The sequence below is a fragment of the Molothrus ater genome, chromosome 1 (assembly GCF_012460135.2).
Source record: "Molothrus ater isolate BHLD 08-10-18 breed brown headed cowbird chromosome 1, BPBGC_Mater_1.1, whole genome shotgun sequence".
Taxonomy (NCBI): domain Eukaryota; kingdom Metazoa; phylum Chordata; class Aves; order Passeriformes; family Icteridae; genus Molothrus; species Molothrus ater.
Genome location: NC_050478.2, coordinates 32,177,456 through 32,197,945, shown reverse-complemented (window position 1 = coordinate 32,197,945; position 20,490 = coordinate 32,177,456). Strand labels below are relative to the sequence as shown.

Sequence of the window (20,490 nt, the reverse complement as noted above, 5' to 3'; positions counted from 1 at the left end):
AGTTGCAGCAGTCAAAGGCACTTTTTTAACAAAAAGTATCAGCAGAGTGGCTGCTATAGGCAACATTTCTAATGCCTCAAAATGTGTAAGGCGTAGAGGATTTGTCCAATAATTTCAAGTAACCCTGACCATTATAGCTGCACATGAATCACCAGTGCTCCCTCCCACCTGGGGAAAAAAAGAGAGCTTCCGATTTCTAATGTGGAAAAATTAGTGTCTCATTAAAGCTGGACAAGTTTGACATTTGCTCTCTGCCTGTGGTTTCAGGGCTTTTTGTCTCTCCAACAAAATAAGAAGCTGCTCAAATACATGTGATAGCAGCAACTGGAATGCAACTTTAGGAGCATCTTTGACCTTACCAGACAGAATGTGTTTGATTCATTCTGCAGATGTTAAAATACTGCCAGAAACTTCTGGGAGATGACCTTAGAAATGATTCGTAGTTCTGACTTTTGTCCTCTAACAAAAAATGTGGTTGTACAAGTTAAATATCTTGCCCTTATGTACTTTAGTTTTCTAACCTAATGCAAGAAATAAATGTCTTGCTCTTTATTCCTTTGTGCATTGATTTCTCAGTGCCTTGGTGGTTAGGTGACATAACTACTATAATTGTTTTAATACATTAGCAGCAAATTATATATCGATGTTCTTTTTTTTCATTGACCTTTCTTTCTCAACATAATTTTCTTTTTTTTTTTTGCTTCATGCTGTGTCCATGGTAGCATAGCACTATTAGAGGATTCGATTTTGAATTAAGGGCTAATCCTGCAAGGGTCCTGAGCACCGTTGCCATCTGCTGAATGCAAGGGAGGACTGGCACCTCTCAGACTGAGCAGTATCTTGCTAGATCAGATAGCAATTTGCATTTACTGTTTCTGCTCAGAGACATCCTGACATTTTTAGTAAATTGCTGTGGAATTACAGATTACTGAGAAACTTCTACCTGTGAAAAGAGTTGCTGCTGTCAAATCGTTTTCCGTTTCTGCAGAACAAGCAATTTTCTGATTACAGCTCAACTCTCAAACGCAGGACCTGTGTTTGCATTGCTGAAAGGTTTCAGAGCATTGCATAGTATTATATGAACTAAACCACACAAAAAATCTACGTGTAGCATTGCCTGCCTCGAGGTGTGTTATGATTTTTTCTCGTTTTGCAGAAGGGAGGAAGAGGTGTGATAGGAGTTTATCAAGGCGTTGAGCTTTCAGCACTGAGAGGCTGAAAAACTTGGAAATGCTTTGCTGTAGCCCTCATTTTGTTTAATTTGAACTAAGTGACTGATTATTTAAGATAGAAAAAACTGTTTATTCCCTATAGAATAGTAAGTAATCAGCATCCATTTTACTCAGGCACAGGGCTCGTCTGTCTGTTTGCCCAGCTGTAACCCCATCTCATAGGGCTGCTTTTCTTGGTGGCTGTGAGAGATGCATGTTGTAACTGTTTCTGATCAGTGTGGTGTTGCTAACCCCATCAGTGAATATTTTCTTTCTAAAAAAATATTTCCAATATGAGCTATGAGGTCAAAAGGTGCATTAGTGTTATTGATCCCAGCTTTTCAGTCATAGCAGGATAAAAATTCCCAAGGATTCAGCTGGTCTAGCAGTTGTCTCTTTTTTCCCAAATATATTCTGGGGGATGAGCCTCACAAAATGTTAGAGAAAAGTGTCTGGTCCTGCGAGGTAGGGATGATGCACTGAATGTAAATGAGAGCAGAGTTGTTGATGATTATTTCATTTGTAATTCTGGCTAATACTGGTAAGTGTATTAACATAAGGGGATGTCAGAAGCTGACCATATGGTCATCTTATCATCTTTGCCATAGTCACAAATGGGAAATGTTATGGCTAAAGGGTTTTAGAATTTGTTCTGTGTTGCCTAAAATACTTTTTTTTTCTCTTCTTCTTTGTCTTTCTCAAAAATATCCCCCCCATTTGTCTAAAATACATTTCTTTCTCTTCTTTGTCTTTCTCAAAAATATCCCTCCACCCCACCCCCCGAGCATCAAAGAGATTTCATTATCACACAAAATTTGCAGAATTTGCATTGATGTTTGAAAAATGTGTGTGTAGCCCCACTTGGACTTCATGCTGCTGGAGTTCCTAGATGCTGACAACAAATACATTATACTAAATTCTTACATGATGAGGATGAGGAAGATATTATGACCTCTTTTTATTTGTTACATTTCTGAAAGATAAGTTGAGCAGGAAGGAAGACACTTAGCAATTTCGTCTGCTTGGAAAGCAGAACGTTTAGAGTGTTATATTTTTAATTCAGTGCATGGTTTTCATTCTCTGAGTTTAATTCTCTCATACACATAGTGACAACCACAACTACTCTGTAGCATGACTAAGGCTTGCCACTACAGTGGCAAGAGTAGGTTTCACCTATGAGTTACTGTGTTCCAGTGGCTTGTTCATTCAGGCAATTTTCTCTTTTTTGTTGTTGTTGTTTGGTTTCTCCTTCAATCTCCATACAGGTTTTGCCTCCACCAGCAAATCCTTGGAGAAAGCTGAATCACCGCTTTGCATAAACTGGAAAAGGACTTGCATTCCAGTGCTTTATCTATATTTTCTTATAATCCGATTTAGTGTGGAATACAAGCCTGAAAAACCCTTAAATCTTTCTGTAATTCTTGCATGACCATTCACAATAGATTTGTACAGTGCAGTCTAAGAGATTTGGGTTCAGAATAGTGATGTTTACTATTCTGTAATAACCCCCCTAAAGAAAATCAGATTACTTGTTTTTCTTTGCAGTTTAACAGAATTTCACTGTCAGTACCCTCTCCCCAACTAACAGTACATGACATATACAATCTGCAGAGAAAGGAATATAGAGTCTATATGCACAGTCTATATGCTTATACTCCTCTGTATAGAGGAATTTGCCTTTTGTAAGCCATGCAGTTATAAAGAAAAAAATCCTCAATGCATTGGATGTTTTAAATCCTGTTATTGCCTTGTTTTTCATAGCTTTATTTTTTCATAGCATTTAAATAAGCATATAATGGAAAGGATAGAACATGGAAAAGGAATGCTACAGAGAGTCTGAAAAGTTGCTTTGTAAAGTCTGATATGAAAAAGAGAATGGTTTTGGCTTATTTTTCTGCTTTTCTTTGTTTGTTTTTGCTTTTTCTTTCTTTTTTTTTTTTTTTTTATGGTAGCCATTGAGAAGTAAGAAACCAAAATCTATTCAGGACGTAGCAGTGTGATCCGAAAACCAGGACAAACTGGAATTTGTCATCAAGTTATCTCTTCTTGTGGTTGTAAAGGGATTAATGACTCAGGCATTAGGAATAATTATATCTGGCTTAGCTGGACAGTTTGTCTAATATTAGCAGTAGGGCAATAGATGTATTCTAAATGCAGCCTGAGCTATTGAGCATGTCTGTAATGTAGATGTATATGCACTATTGGTTTAGCTGTGGTGGTCTAAAGATGCTGGTTAATGCATGTGCAGGCTAGTAAATAAGATGTGAACATATAGATTGCTAGGTGCAGGTTAGTAAATGATATGTGAACATATAGATTGCTAGGTGGGTAGTTAGAGATGTGTAGCTATCTGTAACATTTGAATGTTTCCATACGTTTCATTCTTCACTCATTCTCTGAGGTAGCTTTTTTAATATTTGCTTTTTAGAGCTGTCCTCAAATATATCTAATTTGATCAAATGAATTTAAGTTTTACTCAGCATTATAAAGGCATTTCCTTTAGATTAAGTCTCTTTGAATGTTTATGTTACAGGTTATTAAAGTGAGGCTGCTCCACTGGTGCCTCACACCACTGCAGGACTTCAGGAAAATGCTCCAGTTTGAGAAGAGGGTACAGATGTTTGATGTAGCAACACCAAGAAGTGTACTGCCTGTCCTGATTTGTTAAATATGTGTCAGAGATGATTTTTCTTTACAGATCTGTATTAATTACTGTCCTAAACCTTAGTAATTGATAGCCTGCCTAGAGAACAGGGTAGAGAAAGGAGAAAAGAAACCATTGGAAAATCAGATGTGGTGTGCAAACCCATGTAGGAAACCCTCTTTTTCCTCCTGGCATTTATAAATGTACCATCACCTTGAGCTGGTATTTGTAGAGCTGTCTTCTCAGAGAGAAAGGGTTTCTCCTGTTAGAGAGGTAGATGGGCACACAGAAAGTAGCAGGGAATCCTGTCTGTTTTTTTAGTAGGTGGGAATACATGATGTGTTCATCTAAATATTTTATCATTTCCTGTGGCTGGGACCCTAGGTCCCCCTTCCCCTGGATGCCAGCCATTGTTGCTGTTGGCTGTCATCACCCTATACACACAATACAGTCTCATGTAGATGTATTGCTGGCTCCTTCAGGAACCAGCAGAGAGCAGATGTTCCCTGGATGTTTCACATGGGTGAGAGTGTCTCTGTGCTGCTCTTTCTACCCCTCAGCCACCCTGGATGTGTCTTGCAGAGGGATTTGATCATCACAGAGGAATGGGAGGAGCAGTACTAACTGTTCCTGGTAGAGCTGTGTCCATGCTTCATTTCACTTGGGAGGAGGAGGGGGCTCATAGCCTGGGAGAAACTGTCTCAGCAGAAGCTGGTGCAAATGGATTATTTAATAACAAACAAGCACAGTGACTGCTTTTTTACTATTTTTATGCCTGTGGAACTCACACAGAATTGGTGTGGTGAGATTACTGCCTAAGGCTGCCCCCAAAGAGCTGCAAGAACAGGAGGCCTTGGGACTCATGCTGGTTCTGTTGCATGTCTTAATGAAGCTTTAAAATGCTTGAAATTGTCTTTGAAATGAAATATTCCATAGCTGCAGTTTAACTCCAGACTTTGTAATAGTCGCTTAGCCAAATAAAGGAAAATTGTGAGGAACAAAGAAAAGTTAGGTTGATGGCTAGAAGAAAAAGTTTAAATAAAAAATTCATGAAGAAGAGAAAAAAAAATAGCATCACAGGCTTTTGCACCAAGATTTCCCTTCCAGTGGCTTTTCTCTTCCAACTATGACTGTGAATTTTATTCTCCCTGTTTGCTACAAACATTAGAAAACTTTTTCTGTAGGAATGATAGGAAAAATTGTTCACAAATTTAGGCAGAAACTGAAACACAGAGTAAAATTTTCAAAGGGGTATGCATTTCACTGCCATTCTGAGTGGGGGTATGGTGAACTCTAAATTATTAATGAATTGAGGAATTGCCTTTTGTAACTCTTAAATCAAATGTGACTAAACAGAAAAATCTCAGAAAGACTTTTGTTCATAATTGTCAGCCCAACTTGTACAGCCACAGCTCTTCCTCATTCAAATTTACTGCTCTAGTGGCCTTTAGTAACAAAATGAATAATATGCTGTGAATAAATCCTCTCATGGTTACCCTTTCTCTCCATTTGTAGATTAAGGCCAGCAAATCATCATTTGTGGACAAATATTAATGTCCAAAAGTGTCTGACAAATGTGCAGTTTTTTGTTTTGAGCAAATTATTTTTGAAGTATCAGTACACCCTCAGGTTTTGTGTTCCTGCTATGACATAAAAAAATATTTGGGAATGAGTTTAAATTACAGGGCATTTAGGAAGAAAATATAGAAGATAGTTACAGTAAACAGTAGGACTTCAGGGAAATACCTACAAGCTAGTTCAGGCATTTTAAAATATGAATATTATTATTAAGTCTTTAGGTGATGTCTGGTAATAGATATTTAATCTTGCAAAAGCACTTTCATTGCTTACTTGTTAAAGTAATTTAACGGATGAGTGGTGGTATTAATGGACCACATGTATAATCCAGACTATTTTGTTCAAAACATTCCTCTAGGGTTTGAATTTCTAAACATGTTCATAGGCAATTTGAAGAAATTTAGCCCATACACAAGCTGTAGAAAACATAATTTATTAACTTTTCTTCTTAGTATTTCTTCTGCATTTAGAGGATAAAAGAAATCACTATGTATACATATGTGCAACATTAGGTGGGCTGAGTGAAATACCTTGTTTTGATGGGGTTGTTAGAAACCAGACTGTGAATGGAAGGACATGGAGGTGAACAGAGGGCTTAAAACTAATTGTAAGTTATCTGAGCAAACGTGCAGTTCCAGACTTTTCATCACTGTTTGGTTTGTTGTGCTGCTTGTGGTTTGTTTTGTTTTTGGTTGTTTTTTTTTTTGAGAGAGAGAATTGCATTGATAATGTCTATAACATAGTTCTTGCAAGAAAAGAAAACAAAACAGCAAGAAACTTACATTATAGTAAAACCAGTCTTTCTTTCCATCCCAACACTTTGGGATGCTGGAAGAATTGACATCTGGAAGCAGATTATCAGGTAATAACAATAAACATAAAAGTCTTTGCTAAACTCTAGTTATTATAAAGCCACACTCTTTTGAACAACTAGAGAAGTTCTTTGATAATATTGAGGTTTTGCTTCAAAAAGGAATTAATTTATTTTCCAAACATGTGGCTGTGTTTTGCTGAAACTCGGATATCACCTACACAGGGTAGGAAATTAGGGAAATAATCTGGTGTAAACATCTCTTTGACTTTGTGAGGATCACTGCACAGTCACATAGTTCAATAAAGAACTAAAATGTGTTTGTTGACTCCAAGCTCAGCTGTTTCCAAATAAATGTTTGTGAAACCCCCAACTTTTAATAGCCTCATTGTACCATCCAAAAGACGTGCAAGAGAATGAATAGATGACCTTTCAGATAGAGAACAAGCTGTTCACCATGTCTTTTCATTTACTGAGACAAAATACTCTTTTTCTGCAGAGATAATACTTTCCACCATTTTTAACAATGTTGGGTAGAATAACGAGTTTAATTGTTTTGCTTCTGAGTGCAAGGGGTTTAACCTATGCCTCCTTAGATGGGGACTCTTTCTGGACCAGTACTGTTAAATGCATTAAGTGAGATCGGCTTATTTTAATTTTTTTAAAAGACACTGGAGGTATTTTGGGTCCCATGTTCACAGGGTAGGATGTCATTAGCTATCCATCCATGTTTATCCACGTGACATCTGTCTTTGAATGATACATGGATGAAGTCTTATTGCCATTGTGCACCACAGCTAGGGGATCAATAATTTACTGATAAGGTCCAAAGCAGCTGTAAAGGAAATTGGTCTAAATAATTTTGAAATTGCAGTCTTGCTGTGGAAAGCTGCGGGAAGCTCTCAGTTGCACACTTGTACAAAAGCACTAGCTTGGACTGGAACAGATCACAAATGGGGAGAAAATCAGGATATGGAAATCAGGGCTCAGCCTTGTCTTCCCCATATGAGGCAAGTTTGGCCCTTAGTGTTTGCAGTTGTAAATCCACCACTTAAATCACAACTTAGTATAATGCTAACTAATACCAGCTAGTTATACTGGTAAAATAGTTTTGCTCTACAGTATAACTGAAATCACTTTTTATTGTTCAGCCTCTGTCCATGTTACTGTTCTTATCTGAAAAAACCAGAGCTGTTCTTTTGTTGAAGGAAACATGGTGTGTTTGCTGAAATTAAAAGAAGTACAGTCAAAAGGCATCCCTCAAAACTTGAGAGAAATCTTACAATTTGGAAAAAAAACCCACCACCACCACCAACAACAATAAATAAAAAAAACCCCAAACCACCAGAGGAAGAAACAGAAACTTTTTTTTTTGTGGTTACGAAGACCAATTACATTGCAATAAAGTTTTGTAAGGTAATTGCAAATTGCAATGTTTTCAATAAAGATTTCATTGTGTGAACCAAATACTCTAGATCATGCATTGTGCATGAGTAGTTTACTAAAATTAGAATCAAATTTGTTTAAAAAATTTGTAATAATTAAATTTGGAAGGGAGCTGTGAAACCATCGGGTCCAACCCGTGCTGGAACAGCTTCAGTTAGACCAGGATGCTCAGAGCTTTGCACAGGCAAGCCCTGAATATAGTGATGTTGGACACCATGCAGGTAACCTGTCATGTTTGGCCTCTTCACATGAGGGAAATGTGAAGAGGCCATTAATTAATCTAGACAAATTTTCTTTTGTTGCCATCTCTGATGGTGGTCCCATCATAATTTTGTAGCACACCTCCAGGAAAAGTCTGGTTCGGTCTTATCTCCATTCTGCCACTGGGTTTTGAAGACACCTTGAGCCCTGTCACCCAAGAGCAAACCCAGTGCTTTCACCTCAGTGATGTGTGCTGTAAAGGTTTGGAAAAATCCTAAAAATAGTGTGACATGGGAATGAGGAATGAAAAAGTTACACTGAAATCCTAAACTGTCTGTTTGTCCTGACAACCTGAGGTGCTAACAGCTTCACTGTGTAGGGTTGGTCTGTTAGCAAGCAGCTTCAGCCTGGTTTTATGACACTGATAGAAAACCAGGAGGAGAAAAATCCTTCATTGATACAATTGAACAAACCTTAGAGAAAACTTCTCAGCACTTACAGTGATGCCCACAGGACTAACCAACCATCTAAAGATTTGAATGTATTTATTCTATGGTTCTCAACTGCTGTGCATAGATGCTAATCACAGTTCATGGCAATCCTAGTTTTTTTCCTTTTATTACTAAAAGCTATTCTTCTGAATTTCTAGAACAAGCTTATGTGTGGAAGGCTGCTTTGTGTGCAGCTGTGCTAAGCAGGATGGCAGTGTTTGTTATAAGGACTCTTTCTTACTGGTTCCTGAACGATGATGAATTAGATTGTGCATACTTGTTCCTGTTGGTGCTTTGGGAGCTGAGGATGTATTTGTTAAGTAAAGGAACTGATCTCTGCAGTTAACTTTTTGAAACTTAAACCTTTATGTATTCTGTATTCTTTTGGAGTTTTTTTTAAGGGCGGGGGTCCTGTTCCTGCCATGCACAGTAACAGGAGTAGATACTTTCTTCCTGCTCTTGCTAATGTATTGTACCTTGGGCTTTTTTTTGTCTTCCTCTGCAGAAACTCTCCTGGATGATTTCCTTCTCACATACACGGTTTTCATGACGACTGATGACTTGTGCCAGGCCCTTCTGAGGCAATATCCTTTTACTGAAAGTTGTATTCAGGGGGGGTCACACATTTACTCATAGTTTTATCTAATGTTGAGCCTTATATCAAAGCTACATGCTTGGTTTTGAGACAAATGCCTAACTCATAGCAACAATGCAATGTTGCTATGAGTTAGGCCTTTGTCAGCTTTTATGTCAGCTTCTTTTGAAGATAAATAAACTTTTATAATGGTGACAAGGTAGAATTTAAATAGGGGTTAAAACCTCCCCAGTTTATGTTAATTCATAGAATACCTACATGTGCATAATATATTACAGAATACGCAATGAGAAAAAGTAAAGAATTTTACAGTCTCTGCTCCTCTTATCATCTTATACAGGATATAAATCTTAGCTCATTTTGAGATAAAAGAATTATTTTCATGTATTTCTAATGACTTGGATAAGCTAGTAAGCTATGGATCAATGTTTGAATAAACTTGTGACTATAAAATGAACCTTTTGTTCATTTGTTTGTTTGCTTCTTTTTTAAATCTTTTCCCCATCTTTAAATTTTATGCTGAAACCATCAGTTTTTTCCCTTACAAGACAAAGAACCATGAAGAGACAGGAACAGTGCATAAAGTGGGTATCATCTGACATTTGGTGCTCCTGCCTTATGAATAGAGCAAAATGGTAGAAATAATATTTTACTTTTTTTTTAATTTTAATAGAGTCACTTCTGCAGGTAGTATAATTTGTACAGACAAAAAGAAACTGACTTCCTTTGCCTGATTTTTGTGTTATTGTTATGCTTTGCCCTTCTTCCCACAGACATTTATGTTGGCATCGGTGTACAGGGCAAAAGTTCATTCTCAGTTCTGCAGAAAATATATGACTGAACATTGTATAATTCCTTTTGAATTGATTTTACTTTTATAGACTCACCTCTCTAATCTGTAAGGGAAAAAAAAATCTTCTTGGCACAGAGGATGAATAGAAATTCCTATTACTGAGAATTCATTCCCAAAAGTTATGAAACTCCTAAAGCTTCAGACAGGATAAAACATTTAAAACTGAGCAATGCAGTGAAAAAATCCCTTTCTTTAGCAAATGAGATTATTGCAAACTCTTTGCCAGCAGTCAATTTTAAAGATTCTTTGAGTTCTTATTATATGTTCCTTAACCTGCTGCACCTATTGTGCTAAGAACCACCAAGGGAAAGAAGATGACTCTGATGTGTCCTGTAGGAAAAGAAAAGTCTTGCATTTGGTGTCTCAATGGACTTCTCTCTACAAAGACTGGTTACACGAAGATGAACATTTAAAACAATTTTTAAAGGTATTGAAACAATTTCTGTGATGCATTTCATTACTGTTTAATTACATACTGTGTCTAAAATCCCCAACAGGAAAATCTATGAAACATATGTTTTCATACTTAGATCTTCTCCATTAAATCTATAATATAAAATGATTTACATATGTCTTCTTTAAATGCCTTATATATAGTCAGTTTGAACAGAAATCCTGTATGGTCAATACAGTCAACATTAAAAGCATTACTTTAACATACGAAACTTCTGGAACTCCTGTGGTCACTAGAAAATGGGAAAAGTTGGGAAGGTAAGAAATAAAACTACAAAGATGTGGGCATTCCTTGGACGCACCAGTCATGTCTGTCAGAATAGGGTCTGCAGTCAGTATCCAGAGGATCATGGACATTGAGAGTTTTGAGGTGATGTAAGAGATGCTACTTTGACTGAGAAGTGAAATCCTATTCCATGGTGTTTGCTGGGTGGACATGGAGAGCAGCATAGCTTTATGTATTTTTGAGAAATAAAATTTTGTTCCTTACTTGTTAGCTAAGTTCTTCTCATATCTCTGTATGAGTTCCAACAGCTCTTACTAATTAATTAATTAAGCCCTTGTTAAGTTGAAAATAGTGCTGTTGTTGAGAACCTGAAATCAATCTGGTTACTGATTTTCTTTTTCAGTATGTATTTTTTCCCTGCTGGTGGAAAGGTGAGGGTATTTTAGGAGACTTTGCAGTATCTAACACTTTTACTGCTGAGGTTCTTTGTCTGTGACTGGAGATCTTCTTAAAGGTCTTTTATCTCTTCAGTCACTTGCTCAAGACAAAGGCAATGTGGAGAAAATCTTGAGATTCCTTCTTTTTGTTTGTTTTGTTTGTTTTGTTTTGTTTTTTAAGTAGTACACACTGGATAGGAAAGCAGAGACCTTAGGATTTTTGCTTTTTGGTACTAGATTGCTGTACTGGAAAGAGGACATCATTTCAGGCATCAGTTATGTCACACTGAGTTGCAGCTTTCTGAATGCAGGGCTTTCTGGCCATGGAGGTGTGTGACTGTGCACTGTCTCACAATTCCTCTTCTGGAACCTTGTGTGTAGCATAAACAGCAATAATAGTAATGCTGGTTGTAGTTACATGTGCAAAACCAACATACAGGGTCATAGGCTAAAATCATTCATGCAGAAATCTTTGAATGTGGGGGCTAAAGCAAACCTGGTGACTCAGCTCATGCATGTGATCCTTGTTTCTTAGAAGGGAAAGGGAAGGATCTACGTGCAGATGCAGAAAAACTGTAGAGAAAATATTTCCTAGATTTTCAATCATGACAATGTCTTCCCCCAAAATTAAAATTAAGGTTTATTTATGTGTTAGTTTACAGCTAGGAAGAATTGTGGGAGTTAGTGGGAGGCATCAACTCAGTTTAAAATGCATGCAAATGTGAGGAAAGGTAAAGTAGAATATTTGCCATTTTAAAAGTCTTAATCTGATGAACCTATTTGTTATTATTTTGGATAAGTGATGATGGTGTAGTGTGCTCTCATGCTTCAGAATGTGTTATGCTGGCCTAACCAGGTTTTATGTAATAGCCACAAGTGGTGTTTTAAATTTTCCTGTTTATAGACAAAATAGTACAAGAATTTTGTGCTCTTGCTTGGTACACAGTACTAAGTCAGAGTGTTTTTCCAAAGAATATTGAATATTGACCAGTTTGTAAATTTAAACAGGAACATTCTCTCCTTACATGTTTTGCATCAACATAACAATAAAACTTGTTTTAGTAGGATAGTGCCTGAATTGACTTAGACCACTGATGTGATGCCTTAGATTAAAGTTTGAGTTGTCAGTGTGTTAAGGCACTGCTTTGTTTTGTAGACGATATACAGAAATGTGTTAGATGATGTGTATGAGTATCCCGTTCTTGAGAAGGACCTGAAAGAATTCCAGAAGATACTTGGGATGCATCGCCGTCAGTAAGTATTGATTGTATTAGTGATCAAGTCTTCTTTTATTCAGAGTGTCATTTATTTTTGTTGCTATCTTTCTGTAATTCAGTGAAGTGATGAGTGGCATATTCAGTTTTACAAATCATCTCTTCTTAAAACTAAGGCTAGATTATTCTGTTTTTTCTGATGTTTGTTGGGCAATGTTTGTGACTCAACACTCACTCCCATCAATTTCACTTGGGATTACTTACAGACAGAGCAATAGTTTGTGAAGAAGCTGGCAAAAATTCCCTCAGAAGTTGCAGTCTGTGACTTCAGATGGTACCTTCATTCTCTCTGCAGTACTGAGAAGCAAATCACTTGGAATAGTCATCTCAGAGTTATTATTTTACTAATATATATGGCATCTATAAAAAATATTTCAGTGGCATGTTTTTCCAACAAATGGAGGTTGTTTCCATGGTTTGGCCATTGGGGAAGTGGAAGGAGCTGTGCCCTGGAGGCTGACCCTGAGTGCTGTGCTAGCCTACTCCAACAGCTCATGAGCTGGCAGCATTGCTTTTCAGCACATCGATTATGCAAGTCAAAGGAAAGTTCTCTGGCTGAGCCAGATGCCTTTAGTTTTTCCTGAAGAACCTCTGGGGCCTTTCTGCAGTGACCATTTACTGTTAAAAACTTCCTGATGTTGTAAAGTTTGTTATAGCTAAAACTTCCTTTTCCTAAGCTTTGGCTGGAAAGAATGATTGTGATTTTTCCTTTTTGTTTCAGCACTGTAGATGAGTATTCGCCTCATCGAAAGGTAATGCCAACTTGATTGTTGCTGATAGCTAGTTAACTTACCATCTCACTTTTTTTCCCCTCTGCCCACTTCTCTCTCTTTTCTTGGCTTCTTAACTGAACATGGCTGGTGACCAAAAACATGACAGGACACATCAGAGAGGTTAGACATGCAATGCTGCTTAAGGAACATTGTTTTTTTCCTTTGAGTGCATCCTGGATATCAGCAGTGTGAGCTAACCTGCAGTGGTTGTGACAGTATTAGCATCTTTAACAAGATGCTTTGAGATGTCAAAATTCAGGAGAGGCCTGGAAGGATGTCCCCACAGGGCTAGAGGGATGTAGCAAGCTGGGCAAACCAGGCTGAACACAGACATTGATGTGGATGTCATGTAAACAGAGCAAAGGGTGGATTTGTTGTGACAGGGACAGACAAAAAGAGAGGAACATGAATCTGTCTGTCTGACTGGAGGGAGAAGTTGCAGCCAGAGAAAGTTGGTGTACAAACTGCTCAGAGGTGAATTGCTGTGTTTGTCAGTTTTACTGGGCTGAAGGTGAAGTGTGTAATAAGCTTAAAATGTTCCTGCAAAAATGTGGAAAGCAGAACATGAGATTGTAGTGAAATTGCTAAATAGGCTGATTGCTACATGGGAAATGTATATAAGAAGTGTGTAAGAAATGAGCTCTGAACATGAATACAGAAAACCTTGAATTGTGCAAGCTGCTTAGCTTTGTCATGTCCTGCTTCCTCCAAAATCCCCACCTTGGCCATTATTTAGTAAGGCAACTCCCAGTTTACTGCTCCAAGAAAGGGTGGGTGTACTTCCTATGCAGAAGCCTTTTGGCCAGACATATGGGTTAAATGCTGCATTCCGTGAATTACTGCTTTGTAAACAGCAGGGATGCAAAAAATCACTGATTTTTTTTCCCCTTTGTTTCTTTTCCACTCCTTCACAGAATAAAACCTTTTTCCACCAGTTCAGTGTAAAGGAGAACTGGCTGCAGCACAGAGGAACTGTGAATGAAACAGAAGAAAGTGAGTATAAATTAAAGAATGGAGGGAAAGCTCAAAAGCTATACAATTGTTTCAAAAGGACTTCAATGCAAATATTCTTTAGCTGACATATAGCTTTTGAACAAGACCTTAGGGACACAAAAGAAGAAATATTTGACAAGTTTTCCTTCTTCCTCCTGGTTGGCAGGGCTCAGCAGTGCCATGATATTTCAAGGGGTTTTTTAACCTGTCCGGTTCCTCCAGCACCCCTTGTCACAGTCCTGTGTATGTCCCAGGTGTGCTGGCAGCCCATCCACCAGGCATTAGTTCTGCTCCAGTTCATGCTCTTGGTTTCTTGACCTATATCTTGGCTGTGAAAGGTGAATGAAGAAGCCTGTCACATGAAATGGGCCAGGATCTGCCAGCTCTGTGAATGTGCCTTAGTTCCTTCTCTGCTCAAAAACATCTCTGCGTGGAGTGTGAGGTGCCACTTCACTTTAATGCCAACCATTTCCAAAGGCAATTCCCTGCATCACTATTGGTACTGTAAGGCAGTGAGGCCGTCACCCTCCTGCAATGCCTGACCCAGGAAGGAGGCAGAGAGGAGAACACTGTGTACACCAGCAGGGAATGGCAGAAGGACGTCCTACCTGGCTCTTTGACAGTAGATCTTCATTTCTTACTGGGAACAAAGCTCCAGAAGTTCACTTGAAGTCAGTGTATTTTTAGTGCTCATTTGTGACAGAATAAAAACTGAGCTTGTTCTACGCCAAGTCAAAAGACTTGCACAGTGTGTGCTGCTGATAGATAATCCTCTTTTTGTGCTTCAAATGTAGGGGGTTTTGAGGTTTATGCTACCAAGGCTTCTTCTAAAAATGTTATTTGTGGATGTGAACCCCCACACTCATTATTTTTTTGAAGTTGGACACAGCTTGTGGGTGACTGGAAAGGAAAATGTGCTGGTGTGAGAGAGGGGACAGACTGTGTGACTGTGGTAGGACAGCCACCAGGACAGGACCCAGCAAGGCCAGTCCTGACTGAGTTAAATTGCTTTTGTCTCACTGCTTGAGAGCAGGAGCCATGGATTATGATGGGATTGAAGGAATGAAATAGCCAGAGTGAAGTTGGGGAAGGGAGAGACAGATGCAGAGGGTGGACATCTAACACGTGTGGTGGATTGCTGTTTGGCTGATGGTGCTTGTGAGGATGGGTCTGTCCAGCTGCACTGTGCCACTTGACCAGAGGTGTTTTATCCTCTGTTGCAATCATTACCAGAGCAGCTTGCAGCCCATGGCTACTTCCTCCCTCTGGCATTCCCTCCTTCTGACAGAGGAGCAGCACAGGCTCCTGGAAGAGATGGTGTGGTCCATCCCAAGAGATACCATAGACAGAACGTTGGAAGGGTGTGAGGAGGAGAATCACTATGGTGGTTGTGCATGAGCATCTGACCTGTGGGTTGATTTAGTTCAGTGTTAAAAGAAGGATAAATCAATAGCCCATTTATAAAATGACATCACTGTCATTGTCCCTTTGCAAATGACCAAGAGGACATTTCAAACAAAGTCATGTAGCAAGGTGTGTCAGTTTGCATATGGAGTCCAAATATTCCTATCAGATTTTTTTAAATTTATTTTTCTACCTCGTAATTTAAGGTGCAGTTGGATGTCTCCATCTTCACGATGTGTATCTATTCTGATAAAATATTCTGCCATAGAATGAGCATCTCATTTACTCTCTGTCAGCAGAGACAGGTTAAAAAGGAATTATAAAATCAAATGGCTTTTTTTCCCCAATACTCAATGTTAAGTGCCTCCTTCATTCTCATATTCATTTTTTCTTTATTACAACAAGAAAAAACCCTGTTCTCAAGGATAGAGTTCCTAACTGCTTCTGGCATAGTCTTCACTAATGAAAGTGCCCTGAAGCCATGAAGATCTGTAGGACAAGCAAAGAGCTATTGCTACATACATCTGTCAATAAAGATAATAAAAAGAATACAACAGTTCTGGAGAAGAAAAGTTGTCCTGTGTTGGCATGGTAGCAGCCTGTCTAGAATAAGAAGTGCTAGAGGAGAAAGAAATTGAAAGTTTAATTGAGCACTGAAGTGAGTGTGAAACTAAGAGCTGTGACGATTCTGATTAGCAGATGTAATTTTCAAAATATTTATGCAAGTCTGCAGCTCAGTTTCTTCCACTTAAGTGTGTCAGCCATATTTCAAAGAACTAGCTAGGGCAAACTCTGCAAAAGATGTAAACCTAAAATTCTGGCAGGCAGAAAGAGTGTACATCCCTTTTGTAGCAGAAAAAAAGTAATTGCTGAGCTGACCACAGCATTCCCAGAGCTGAACCAACTCATGGACCTCAGTGGGAGTAGTGAGCCCAGGGAGTTTCTCCAAACCAGTCCCATTAATATGTGCTGCTTGTGATTCAGGAAATGAGTTGTCAGAACTGATTGTATGGCAGTTTGGGCAGTCTCTGCTGGTGCTGAAATACTCTGGCAAGCTGTTTAGATGTCTAGACAGATAAGCTATCAGGAGTGGTTGAAAACCTGGGAGCAATGTTCTTGCAAAGCTTCCTGTTCCAGGTAGAAATGGAGGTCCAAAACAATTTCTGCAGCAGACATGAAGTATACTGAAAGGGCAGTGATTTATCTGAACCTAAAATGAAGGGAGAAAAAATGGCAACAGCTGAGTTTCAAAGAAGATAGGCAGTGAAGGAAGTTGTCTGTGACAAATCCTCAGGGTAGGAGATCTTAAATAGATATTGCTGTGGGAGTCTGTTTCCATTTGCCTGCCTCTCTCATTTCTCAGGGAGAGGAAGCGGGGAGGGGAAAAATGGTGATGTTTCTGCTTAGTTTCATGTCCTTTGTGTCAGGGTGCAGTGGCTGCCCTTCCAGCAGCAGCCAGCCAGCTGAGGCATTGCAGTGGTGGGGTCTGCAAGTTTGTTCTTTGCTCTGTTCAGGTATCTCTGCCTACAGCTGAGCATGTCTTTGTTCCTTTGTGCAGTTTTCTGCCGTGTGTATATAACAGAGCACTCCTATGTCAGTGTGAAAGCTCAAGTGTCAACTTCAGCTCAGGAGATTCTGAAGATCGTGGCAGAAAAGATCCAGTACCCGAGGAGGAGTTGGCGCTGGTGACAGTCTCATTCTCTGGTGGTGAGTAACTTCCCTTCATTTGACTACTTACCTCTTATTGCATCAGGTAAGGGAGGGCTGGCATTTTCTGATGCAAGGATACAACTGTTCCTCTGTGGGCCCACAGCTGGATGACCAGGGGAACTATGAGGAGCTGCTTCCCAGAGACTTGTTTCCATGGCAACAGCTCTTTCTTGAGTACTGTGGGATGTAGCATCTCCTGGCTGGGAAGGGAGTGTAAAGAACTCTCAGTCTCCAGCAGTATTGCAAGGTTTTATTTCTTTTCCACAGATGAATCTCCTATTTTGGAATTTAAATTAATTTTGAAGGCAATGAGGCATGGTTTGCCTTGAAAATAGAGACGGGAATAGCAAATACTATATGCATGGCTGTTTCCTCATTTATGGCATAGGTAACAAATATTCTTGAGCTGAAAGGAGGAAGACGTGCATTTGCACAGTTGAGATACTGGAAGCAATCTCAGCAATATTTTGTAAGCAGCAACTGACATCTTTTGCCTATTCTTTTAGTGTTAGTCATTAAATAGAAGGGCTTACTGTCTTTTTTAAGAAAGACTATAGCAATCGTGGAGTGTTACTAGGGACCAGCCAAAGTCCCAAGATCTTCTTTGATCTTTGGCAGGTCTCAAGCTCCTTGGTCAGATTGTTTTGATCATTGTGGTGTTTTTTGGAAGCAATTTAACTAGGTGCATAGAACCATGAAGCTGGATCTACAAAAGGACTGAGTGTAGAATATCTTGGCAGTATTCTCAGATAACATTAGTTGGTGTTGACCCCCTAAGACAAAGGATGGGTCTTTTAAGTTACAGCACTCATTGCTACTACTTTGTCAGTCTAATTAAATGAAATACACACAACTGCTGGCTTGTTCTGTTTGTATCTTTGATTCAGAACTGGAAGGTCACTTTTTTCCCCCCCATGCTAAGCTCAATTAAATAAACCTATTTTTGAGTGCACTGATGTGTGTGTCAGGGAGATGGTGCCCTGCTCTGGTTGCTGAGACCCTGGGCACAGAGCAGCCATTGGGAACATCACACATGGGTGTCCTGGCCATCCAGGCTATATCATTTTCAGGCATATTCTTTTTACCCGTGTGTGTGCCCAAACTCCCCTTCAGTGCATTTCACAGCGCTGAGAAATCACTCTGCTGCTGTTGTTTTTCAGGTCTTTCTCTCCTGTTCAAGAGCAGGTCAAGTTTTGCTCTGATAGCAATAAATCTGGTTCTAACTGCCTGCTTAGCTAAAGAAAACCAACCATTCATAAATAATGAAACACACTATATTGGTTCCCAGGAAAGCCACAAAATGGAAGTGGTTGCCACTTGGTTTTCAATGAGAGACAGTAAATAACATGCAGGTAAAGTAGGAAAGCCATTTGTACGTGATCTTTATAACCCCTAAAATGTTATTTAGTTACATTGCCTGAGTTAATTTGAAATACAACAATATCAGTCTTTCTTCTTATGCATCCTTTACTGCAAGTAATAAACACCAACCTGCTCTGCTTTTTTTTCTGCTTTGTGTTTTTGCTATTTGTGTGACTTAGAACTCTTGTCTTTCATCCACTTGGAGGGCAGCAGTATGAACATTGGAGAACCTGTTTTTATTGTAGTCCAATAATGGATAAGCAAGCTCTTCATTCAAAATTACCTTGAAAAAAACATAATTATAGTTCAGCTAATGTATCTGTGCATCAATGGATAAGTGAGCATGGATAAAAGGGAAAACTGTCTGAAATGATATTTGGCTCTCAGACTTCTCCTGGTTCTACTCCTCATGGGCAATGCAGAGTCCAGGGTAGCTGTCAGTGTTCTTGGTCTAGTAGTGGATCTACCATGTATCTGGTCTCCAGAGGATTACTTGGAGCCCCCAGGAAGTGACAGTTTTTGCAAGGCAGTTTTTAAGCTGTATTTGGAGTTTTGCTTTATTTTTCCCCCCACCTTTCTCTAGTTCATTCAAGATTCCACAGAGGTGAACCAGCTGAACTCTGGACTGGAGAAAAAAAAAGTCCTTTCTGTTTGCTACCAGTGTCCTGCTCTTCTACTCAGCTATTTTCCAAATTATTTGCTCTAAGTCTAGAAGAATTATTGTAAATACTGTGTTACAAAGGACTATGCAGCTCTGGGGTGAATTTCATGGTGATGGGATCCTTTAAACTTCTTTTCCTGCTCAATAGCTGTGGCTACTGATTTAATCTCCACCCCTGGTTTTGTCTCCAGTGACACAGAACAGCTCAGTCTCTGGAGGCTGAGACACTCTGCTCTTCAGAGTGTCAAAATTCACTACATTTATACTAGATACACTGGGCTGAAATTAAATGCTCTTTAAGGCATTGGAGGCTAGACCAGATGATTTCAGGGTTTCTTTCTGTTGTATGTGAAATGCAGTTTGAAAGCAGAAGCAGGAAGCTTTTGTGCTCTAGTCCAACAGACATATCTTGCCTTTATCTCGCCTGAGCAGGGTGGAAATGATTGGTACCAACAGAGACTGAATTTGATGCTTAGTTACCTTCTAAGAGGTTGATGTGGCTTCACAAATACAATTGTACCTTTATTTCTCATATACAGCTTTTACTCCTGTTCTGAAACTTCTGTTTTTTTGCTGTTTTTACAGAAAAACAGGCGCTACAACCAAATGATCTGGCCATCTCAAAATCTTTGGAGTCATCCAGTCGTATGTTTGTATACCGAAAAGATCTGACTGATTCTTTGGTAAGGATTGGTATTGTATATTTCCCATTTTTTCTTTGTCTGACTCTAAATCAAAACCTTAGTATTCCTCTCAGAGGGCTTTTGCAATGCAGAATTTATTTTTTGCTTCCTTAGTAAAGCTTACTGAGCTGCTCTATCTCTTAAAAAAAAAAATCTTTCATTAGCAGCAGTTATTTGACTGAACAGTAATGGAATTTGTTCATCAATTTTAAATAAACCAAAGCTTCTGTGCAGCTTAAATCTTGCAATCTACATCAGCCTGGGAAAGCTGACCTGTGTTTGTACCAGAATGGATGGGATGAGGATTATTCAGGGTTCTTGTGACTCTTTCCTCCCCGCCCTGCCTTGTGCTTCTGTAGTGCTTTGGCTGGTACATAATCATACAAATTGGTGAACAAATTCCCTGGAATTACTACATGTGGAAATAGATGTTGTGTGAGTTCCACAAGACCCATCAGTGTCACCCCTGTGTTGTGGCAGCTGGTGTGTAGCACTGGGGGTGTGTTCTCCTCCTTTCCTTCTGCCTGTCTGTCTCTCCATCCTCTTGCTGGCGCTGGGAAGGTCAGCAGATCGAGAGGCAGCAGATCTCTCTCATCCTTCCCTCTGTCTTCAGGATTGCAACCTCCCTCCCTCCATGCTTTCCCAAAACCTCAGTGAGGCAGGCATGGTCGGGCACTTTGGTGT

At 39.2% G+C, this 20,490-nt stretch overlaps 1 protein-coding gene across 1 annotated transcript in view; it reads left to right on the top strand.

The window, feature by feature from the left end:
- Nucleotides 1–20,490, top strand: part of RAPGEF5 (Rap guanine nucleotide exchange factor 5) — a 157,552-nt gene that overhangs the window by 111,909 nt on the left and 25,153 nt on the right. The window contains 8 exon segments of the mRNA XM_036400876.2: nucleotides 8,888–8,966; nucleotides 10,113–10,257; nucleotides 12,103–12,200; nucleotides 12,942–12,972; nucleotides 13,908–13,986; nucleotides 16,949–17,053; nucleotides 17,056–17,097; nucleotides 19,709–19,806. Of these exon segments, the coding sequence (XP_036256769.1) occupies nucleotides 8,888–8,966; nucleotides 10,113–10,257; nucleotides 12,103–12,200; nucleotides 12,942–12,972; nucleotides 13,908–13,986; nucleotides 16,949–17,053; nucleotides 17,056–17,097; nucleotides 19,709–19,806 (677 nt within the window).